Source organism: Rutidosis leptorrhynchoides, chromosome 3 (assembly GCF_046630445.1).
Source record: "Rutidosis leptorrhynchoides isolate AG116_Rl617_1_P2 chromosome 3, CSIRO_AGI_Rlap_v1, whole genome shotgun sequence".
NCBI classification, from domain to species: Eukaryota; Viridiplantae; Streptophyta; class Magnoliopsida; order Asterales; family Asteraceae; genus Rutidosis; species Rutidosis leptorrhynchoides.
In genome coordinates, this window is record NC_092335.1 from 143,494,606 (window position 1) to 143,504,129 (window position 9,524).

At 35.6% G+C, this 9,524-nt stretch overlaps 1 protein-coding gene across 3 annotated transcripts; it reads right to left on the minus strand.

The window, feature by feature from the left end:
• Window positions 1-1,532: 1,532 nt before the first annotated feature.
• LOC139896878 (uncharacterized) lies at window positions 1,533-8,940 on the minus strand. 3 transcript variants are annotated; one of them, XR_011776350.1, is made up of 2 exons: window positions 3,526-3,652; window positions 1,533-1,744 (listed from the first exon to the last, which is right to left on the minus strand). XR_011776350.1 is itself a non-coding variant. In XM_071879525.1 (2 exons), the coding sequence occupies exons 1-2, from the start codon at window positions 8,403-8,405 to the stop codon at window positions 1,737-1,739; spliced, it is 657 nt and encodes a 218-aa protein (XP_071735626.1). In that variant the 5' UTR covers window positions 8,406-8,940; the 3' UTR covers window positions 1,533-1,736. The 3 variants fall into 3 exon arrangements, 1 of the variants encoding a protein (XP_071735626.1); XM_071879525.1 differs by lacking the exon at window positions 3,526-3,652 and adding an exon at window positions 7,757-8,940; XR_011776351.1 differs by lacking the exon at window positions 1,533-1,744 and adding an exon at window positions 2,227-2,350.
• Window positions 8,941-9,524: the final 584 nt, after the last annotated feature.

A 9,524-nucleotide genomic window follows, 5' to 3' on the forward strand; every position in this document is an offset into this window, starting at 1 on the left:
AATTATTTTTCCTATTTATTTAATTATAGGCCTATTACAATGGTTAAATAATTAGAAAACATTAAATAAATAATATTTTGATATAAAATTTGATTTAATAATTTTTATAACATTTTTACATAATATACAACCTTTAAAAAATATAAAATTATTTATTTAGGTTGATTTAATATTTATTACCTAATTAAATTCGATTAATATAAACCGAGTATATATATAAAGAAAAGTGGGAAATAAATACAAAAACTTGATAAAATTATTTTTATAAAATATCCTACTGAATTGTATAATTAATTAAGTTTATAAAAATTATAAATATAATATTTAATGAATTAATATTCGAATTAACATATATTAGTATGATTTTTGATTAACATAAGTATATTACATATACTAAATTAATATTATTATTATAACTTACGGTTAATAACTAAGTATACTATATAATAAAGTATAATGCTTATAATGTAAGTTAATAACAATACATTATTAATAAACACTTATTTTATAACTATACTAATTTAATAATAATAACTTATAGTATATAATATAAGATAATCAAATTGTTAATACATTAATAAATATAATATAACATATATAATAACATATAAACCTAAAGTGAAGGTTAATCAAAGATAATGTACAATTCATGTGAACTTCATCGCTACTCACGGTCGTAAGTGAATGATATCTAGGTTGTCATTTATGGATAAGCTTGTGGATCTCGAATGCTCCTGCTGAGAATGCTGAACAACAGGAGGTTGATAACTACTATAAACAAGATATACCTCATCCTGTTATGACATTTTCTGATATGCACTTGGAAGATTTGCACCCGAACTTGAGATTTGACAGACTTTGATAGATTATCCAAAATACCAAAGGGGCTTGCATACTCTTCATTCTAAAGTTGTTGAAGTACCTAGAGTAATAGAATGGGGACCATTAGAAGCTGTAGAATTGGCCGGGCCAATTAGAGAATTACTTACACAGAGGTATGGTAATTCTACTTTTAACGATTGGGTACGATTATTCAGCATGCGTAGACCTGTATATAAAGTATGGTGTGAAGAATTATTATGTAGTATAGAAATAAATGATCGGGTAGCTAGTTTAACCGATCGATCTTTTATTAGATTTTTGTTAGGAGGTTCGATGCGCCACATGTCTTTACTAGACATGGCTCAGGCCTTACGTATATATACGCCTGAGGAGTTAGCATCTGCCGATTATAGAGGGTTGATATTAAATGGTAGAAAGATTGATGAAAATTTTGATCCGCATGGTGTATGGAGTCAAATTACTAGCCATCACCGATTTAAAGGGGGAAATTACTCTTATTTGGATATAGATAGAGTAGAGTTAAGAGTAATTCATAGGTTTTTAGCTAATTCGATTACACAAAGAGGTAAGAATAAGGAAAAGGTAAATGAACAGGATTTGTGTAATACCCCCGTCAGAATCGACTAACGGCGTATTAACTCTGGTCCCACAGATAACGGTCACGCCCTCTATATGAGACGTCATTCGCATTAAAGTTTAATAAACATTGTCATTGATCATAAAGAAATTCGAAGTAGTTTAACAATAATGACCAAGATAAATAATTCACAAACATTATTTAAAATAAAAAGTTTTCAAATGCGAATGTAAAGGTGTTTCTTGAAACAAAGATAAATAATGCCGGACTTCATCCAGTTATGCAAGCAGTCATCAAATACAGCGGAAGCAAACCTCTAAGGACCTGAGATATAACATGCAAAAGGTCAACAAATTGTTGAGTGAATCTACAGGTTTAGCAAATCATTTATCGTACGTTAGGCCACGAGATTTCGTTCAAAGCAAAGTAAAAATTATACATTTGTTATGAGCACTTGATTACAAGACTTTAACCTGCGCATAGCTCATTCGCTACGCGTCTTCCTTTTACCCTTTCTAAGCATACACCGATCAAGTGTACAAGTTACAACAAAATAAGCACCCCTGTGTGTTGGGGCGAGGTTTGTCAAACCTAACGGTACCGTCCCTATAAGTCGAGCTTACGTAAAGTAACTAATATAATCAAGCTAAGGGATTTTTGATCTGAACTCATATGTATATTCGTTTAGTTACTCGTGCCTAATATGTAAACAGTTGTAAAAATAGTTTAAGAAACAGTTTCAAAAGCAGCATGTATCTCATCCCAAAAATGTTGATAAAAAAAAGGGATTGTAGACTCACCTTAGTGTGTATAGCAGTAATTCACACAAACTTGAGCGCAAAAAGAAACACAGATAACCTTAGTACTCAACCTTGATAAATCTCTAAAATTTTCAAGATAGATAAAATGCTCCTGAATCCTTTATGAAGTCTACATAAAACAATTTAACTAAATTTAACCCTTTATTCTATATATTCCTACTAAAATTTCAGGCTTAACAATTATTCTTATAGTTATAGTTTTGGACATAATAAATACTTTAGGAACTAGATATATGTAATTAAATTAAAATGAAAATCCCTTGTATGTACAAAACCGAACTCAAAATTAGGCTTTTCGAAACTATATTAAATCTTTATTAAATTATGAAGTAATATGGAGTAAATAATTTAGAGGCTAAAATATAAATTATAAAATATTGAAGACTTATAGTTCATACGAGTATATATATATATATATAATTTTCCTTTTCCTTTGCAAAACTACTCATACTTGAAGAACTGAAAACATATATTTCATAAAAGTTTAGACTCATCACCTTTATTTTTGTTTTCACGTACTGAGTTTTCATCTCTATTTATAAACTTATACTTCATTTGACTCGAAATTATATGTTGAAAAATCCTAGTATATATAGTGTCTTATATGTATTGTATTATTTGTATGAGCTTTTAGCTCCAGAATCTTCTTAAAATTTTAGTTTAAAATCCGAATCCGTCCCATCATTGAAACCGAAACAATGAGTTTTATGATTGGTTTCGTTTTCGTTTTAAACCCATATATGAGAAATGCATGATTAGTAATGCTACTAACGTATATGTATATATACATGTACAAATAATATATTTTTTTTATATATATTCTGATTACTAGATTCTAAAAAAAATTATGAAATTGTCAATAGTTAAGGATTTAATAATTTTAGTACTAAACCACAATTGAGATTTGAGACCCTTTGTTTATCTAATTTGCAAAAACTCGTATAATAATAATTATAATTATATAATAATTCTTACGTAGTATAATAAGTCATTTTAAAGCCATTATATTATACATATACATGTATATCATAATTCAAGGTGACCATTTATAATATAACATAATCTAGTTCACATGGCTCAAATCAATCTCTTCAAAATTCTGTGAATTATTATATTTTTAAGAACCTCAGTTTCATTATTAAAAACATAAGTTATGGACATGAACCACAAAGTTCATGATACGATCAACAAAAACGAACGACATTAATAGTTAGTTTTTCTTTGTTTCGATTTAAATATTTTATAAAACTAGATGATTAACATTTAAGTTATAATGGGGAATACCTTCAAAGCTAAATCGAAATATAACCAATGAAGACGTAGAACTTGTCGTTCACGTTTGAGTTGCATCCGTACATGTTTCTGTCTTTCTACCAATTTTGATTTTGATTGTGAATGTTACTAATATTATTGAGTAATGAATAAGGTGTATAAGAGGTAATATATAACTTGAAGTGACTGAAAAATCATGATAAAAGGAAGAGGCGAGGGGACGTGTTTGTTGACTAACTCTAATTTAGGCGTATGCAATTGTTATTTATCATTTGTAACTAATTAATCGTTTGTCTCACTGACAGCTCAAAAGAACCAACTACTCCAACTTTTAAATCTTATCACAAAGTTACAACTTGTTTATTATCAATTAATCCATGATGTCCACAATCCATTATATTATTATGATTTTAAATGTTAAAGGTTGTCTTATGTCTATGGAATTTGGTGTCTTTAAGCTCTCATGGGTTCTGACTCAACAATTATATTTGTTTATGTTAATGGAATTTGAGGTGCTAACATTTAACATTTGTGGTGATTTTGCTAGAATCCATATACAATATCGATATTTACAATAAGTTAAGTTCATTGTTTATTTATTTTTCTATTTACTCTATCTAATAAAAATATATAAAATATATATGTACTTAGTCAGTTTACATCTTGGTCCATTATAAGATATTCCTTAAAAGTGATTTTGCAGATTGTGGTAGTGACCAAAGTTGTAGTTCGATGCTCGAAACTATGAGTAACTTAGACGTCTAAAATGCAACCCATGAAATGTATGATAAATACCAATTATCATCAATGAAAATTATAACGGAATATAATATGTTGCAAAGGAAAGTTGAATCGAAAAAATTAGGGTTGTGACATTACCTACTCCTTAAAGAAAATTTCGTCCCGAAATTTTAGTGCACGTCCGCCGAAGTCGTTTCCTCAGGAAATAGTTGCGGATATTTTTGTCTCATCTGGTCTTCACATTCCCACGTGAATTCTGCTCCTCGACGGGCGTTCCACCGAACTTTAACTATCGATATTCTGCTTTGCTTTAACTGTTTGACCTCGCGGTCCATGATTTCGACAGGCTCTTCCACGAAATGAAGTTTGTTGTCAACTTGTATTTCCTCCAAAGGAATTACTAGACTTTTGTCCGATAAGCATTTCTTTAAGTTAGAAACGTGAAAAGTGTCATGAATTTTGCTGAGTTCTTGCGGTAGCTTCAGCCTGTACGCTACCGGTCCGATTCTTTCTGTTATCTCAAATGGTCCAATATATCTTGGACTTAGCTTGCCTCGTTTACCAAAACGCACCACACCCTTCCAGGGTGATACCTTAAGCATGACTTTGTCTCCAATCTGAAATTTTAACTCTCGCCTTCCAGCGTCGGCATAACTCTTTTGACGACTTCGAGCCGTTTTCAGTCTCTCTTGTATTTGGACGATCTTCTCAGTTGTTTCATGTATGATCTCAGGACCTGTTAGTTGATTATCCCCTACTTCAGTCCAACATACGGGAGACCTGCACTTTCTGCCATAAAGTGCTTCAAAAGGCGCGGCCTTTATGCTCGTGTGGTAACTGTTATTGTATGAGAATTCTGCCAGTGGTAGATGTTTATCCCATCCGTTTCCGAAATCGATGACACATGCCCTCAACATGTCTTCTAGGGTTTGAATGGTTCTTTCACTTTGGCCATCTGTCTGGGGGTGATATGCTGTACTCATATCCAAACGAGTCCCCATTGCTTTCTGTAAAGTTTGCCAGAACCTTGAAATAAATCGGCTGTCGCGATCAAAGATGATGGACACAGGCACACCGTGTCTAGAAATAACTTCCTTTATGTAAACTTGTGCCAACTTTTCCATCTTATCAGTTTCCTTTATTGGTAAGAAGTGAGCAGATTTAGTGAGACGATCCACAATAACCCAGATGGTGTCGTAACCTCCCACTGTTTTCGGTAGCTTTGTGATAAAATCCATGGTAATACATTCCCACTTCTATTGGGGAATCTCTGGTTGTGTCAGCAGTCCTGATGGTTTCTGATGTTCAGCCTTGACCTTAGCGCAAGTCAGGCACTTTCCAACATAAGTAGCAATGTCAGCTTTCAAATTTGGCCACCAATAAAACGCCTTCAAATCTTGGTACATTTTATCTGATCCCGGATGAATTGAGTACCTTGACTTGTGTGCTTCCTCCAACACTAGTTCTCTCAATCCACCAAACTTTGGTACCCAGATTCGATTAGCAAAGTACCGTGTTCCGTCCTCCTTGATGTCAAATTTCTTATCCATTCCTCTGAGAAATTCAACATCGACATTTCCTTGTTTCACGGCCTCTCGTTGTGCTTCACGGATCTGTGATGTGAGATTTGTACGGAAAACTATGTTAAGAGCCTTAACCCTGAGAGGTTTCTCTCTCTCTTTTCTGCTTAAAGCATCCGCCACAACATTCGCTTTGCTCGGATGGTATTGAAGTTCACAGTTATAATCGTTAAGTAGTTCCATCCAACGTCATTGTCTCATGTTGAGCTGTTTCTGATCGAATATGTGCTGTAAACTCTTATGGTCGGTGAAGATAGTAAACTTGGTTCCATACAGGTAGTGTCTCCATATTTTAAGTGCAAAGACAATAGCTCCTAGTTCAAGGTCGTGCGTAGTGTAGTTCTGCTCGTGAATCTTTAATTGACGCGATCCATAAGCAATAACCTTATTTCGTTGCATAAGCACGCAACCCATTCCTTGACGTAAGGGATCACAATAAACCACAAAATCTTCACTTCCCTCGGGTAGAGACAATATCGGTGCAGTTGTTAACTTCTCCTTCAACAACTGAAATGCAGTTTCTTGTGGTTCTGACCACTCATACTTCTTGCCCTTATGAGTCAACGCGGTTAATGGTCGGGCAATCTTAGAGAATCCTTCAATGAATCTCCGGTAGTAACCAGCTAGACCCAAAAATTGTCGGATCTGAGTTGGCGTCTTTGGAGTTTCCCAATTCTTAACCGACTCAATCTTTGCTGGATCGACCTGTATTCCAATGGCCCCTACAACATGGCCAAAGAATTGTACCTCTGGTAACCAAAAATCACATTTCGAGAATTTGGCATACAATTGCTTATCTCTGAGCATCGTCAGTACTGAACGCAAGTGTTGTTCATGCTCTTCTCGGTTCTTGGAATATACCAGAATATCGTCGATGAACACAATGACGAATTTGTCTAGGTAGGGCTTACACACGCGGTTCATGAGGTCCATGAATACTGCCGGTGCGTTCATCAAACCAAATGGCATCACTGTAAACTCATAATGTCCGTATCGTGTTCGGAACGCTGTCTTTAAAATGTCGGTTTCTTTAACCCTCATTTGGTGATAACCTGATCTCAAATCAATCTTTGAGTAGCAACTGGATCCCTGTAGTTGATCTAATAAATCATAAATCCTCGGCAGTGGATACCGATTCTTGATTGTCAATTTGTTCAGGTCTCTGTAGTCAATGCATAGTCTCATGGATCCATCTTTCTTTTTAACAAACAAGACTGGAGCTCCCCAGGGTGAAGAACTCGGTCGTATGAAACCCTTTTCCAGTAGTTCATTCAGTTGACTGGACAATTCTTGTAATTCTGGAGGCGCAAGTCGGTAAGGAGCACGAGCTACAGGTGCAGCTCCTGGTATTAAGTCAATCTGAAATTCGACTTCTCTGTGGGGTGGAAGACCAGGTAATTCTTCCGGAAAAACATCAAGAAAATCTCTGACGATAGGAACATCTTCAGGTCTCTTGATCTCAGATTCAACTTTGCTCACGTGAGCTAGAATTGCAAGACACCCTTTCTTCATGTACTTCTGGACTTTCAAACAGTTGATGAGGTGTAACCGTGTATTACCCTTCTCTCCATACACCATCATAGGTTCACAGTCAACGATAGGAATTTGGATAGCCTTCTGGTCGCAAACTACCTCGGCTTTGTTGTCAGACAACCAGTCCATTCCGACCACAAGGTCAAAACTTCCCAGCTTAATTGGTATCACGTCAATAGTAAAGGACTTACCCAATAAGTTCAAAGTACAACCACGATAAACCTTATCATCTTTCATCATGTTACCATTCCCTAGTTCTATGGCATACACATTTTCTAAGGGAGATATAGGGTTCTTAATATTGTGACAAATATTCTTAGATATAAAACTTCTATCAGCACCAGTGTCAAATAGTACATAAACAATATGATCGTTGAGTGAAAACGTACCCGTGACTAACTTGGGATCATCATGAGCTTCACTGGAGTTGATGTTGAAAGCTCTGCCTCTAGCAGGTTCAGCATTCTTGTTCACATTCGGGCAATCCTTTCTAAAATGACCAGTCTTCCCGCATCCAAAACAAACGTTTATACCTGCTTTACAATCCTTGGCCAAGTGCCCATTTTTCTTACATTTATCACAAACCTTGTTGCAAGTTCCCGGGTGATGCCTGTTACACTTAACACATAACAGATATTTTCCCTTATACCCAAAGTTGGTACTCGGGGCAATAGTGTCACCCTTGGCTATTTCCTGTTTCTTGTAGGGTTGCTGGTTGTAGTTCTTTCCAGAATTATTGTTACTCCACTTTCTTTTGTTATCAAACGACCTTGTCTCAGTTGATGCAGGAGCTTTTCTTCGCTGCTCAATTTGATCCATCAATTCATGGGCCATCTCAACGGCTTCCTGTACCGTTCTTGGATTTGAAGTAGTTACACCACCCTGGATGTTCTCAGTTAACCCTTTCACATACAAAGTGATCTTTCGGCGCTCAGGAGTAACCATGTTCGGACACATAAGAGCAAGCTCAAAGAATCTTCTATTATAGCTAGCTAAATCAGTGCCAACCAGTTTCAAGTTCTGGAGTTCCCTCTCCATTTCACAATCTCATTATACGGGCAATACTCTTCAATCATTCTCTTTTTCAAGTCCTCCCAAGTAGTTTCAAAAGCCTGATCCATACCTACAGACGTCGCATACGTATTCCACCATGTTAGAGCACCGCCCGACAACTTACAGGATGCAAACTTGGTCCTATCAGCATCCCTACAACCGCTGATAGAAAAACAGATTCAAGCTTCTCGAACCAACGTGTCAGGCTAACTGGGCCTTCAGTACCAGTGAATGAGTGTGGTTCGTAGCTCAAGAAGGTCTTATAGGTGCATCCTCCTTGATTAGTGTTGGTGTTGGTAGTGTTGTTTTGTTGGTTGTTGTCATTCTGGTTGCTAGTGTTGTTGGCATTGTTGGTGGTATTCTGAGTGTTGTTATTCTGAGCATTGGTGGTGTTCTGATTGTTGTTGTTCTGGTTACTAGTATTGGTAGTGTTGTTGCTATTGGTGCCATTTCGGAGTTCAGTCATAGCTTCAGTTAGACCCTCGGCGATCCACCGACGGACATTAGCTTGGGTAATCTTCTTTGGCGGCATTATCTTCAAGACAATATAACACACCAGATTAGTGTCAATGAAATCGGTACGTAAAAATATACTAGCAACGAGTAGTAATGCATAGTAAATAGTATTAAATTGTAGAGATTCTAGTAGTGATAGTAGTAAGTAGTAGTGGTATTAGTGGTAAGTAATAGTGAGTAGTGGTACGAGATGACGAGTATTTCTAAGCAGTGTCTTCGTGGTGTCAAATAGTGATAGGTAATGAAGAGTAGTGTCGAGTGGTGATGAGTCGTGGCGTATATACGTGCTATCGGTATATTCTAATAATAATTTATCTTCGTAGTGTACGTCTTTAGTTATATAGAGATTATCAGGTTCATATTCTAAGCGGTATAAATCAAATTAACTTTCTGTGACTCGCCTCTAATTCCCTATGTCACGATGTCGAACTTCTATATGAGCTATCGTAATATAATCCCAGTCATTATATTACCCTAGCTCATATTTTCCATTCAACATCACTCCATAAGTTCAAGTTGGCGTGATCAACTTAGTCCAGTGTAAATCTCTTGTCGTGCGTGCATGTAATATTCGTGATATAGTACGTT

Excerpts from the sequence above, each read along its gene's own strand:
- LOC139896878 (XM_071879525.1), bottom strand. The coding sequence starts at position 8,405 with ATGGAGAGGGAACTCCAGAACTTGAAACTGGTTGGCACTGATTTAGCT.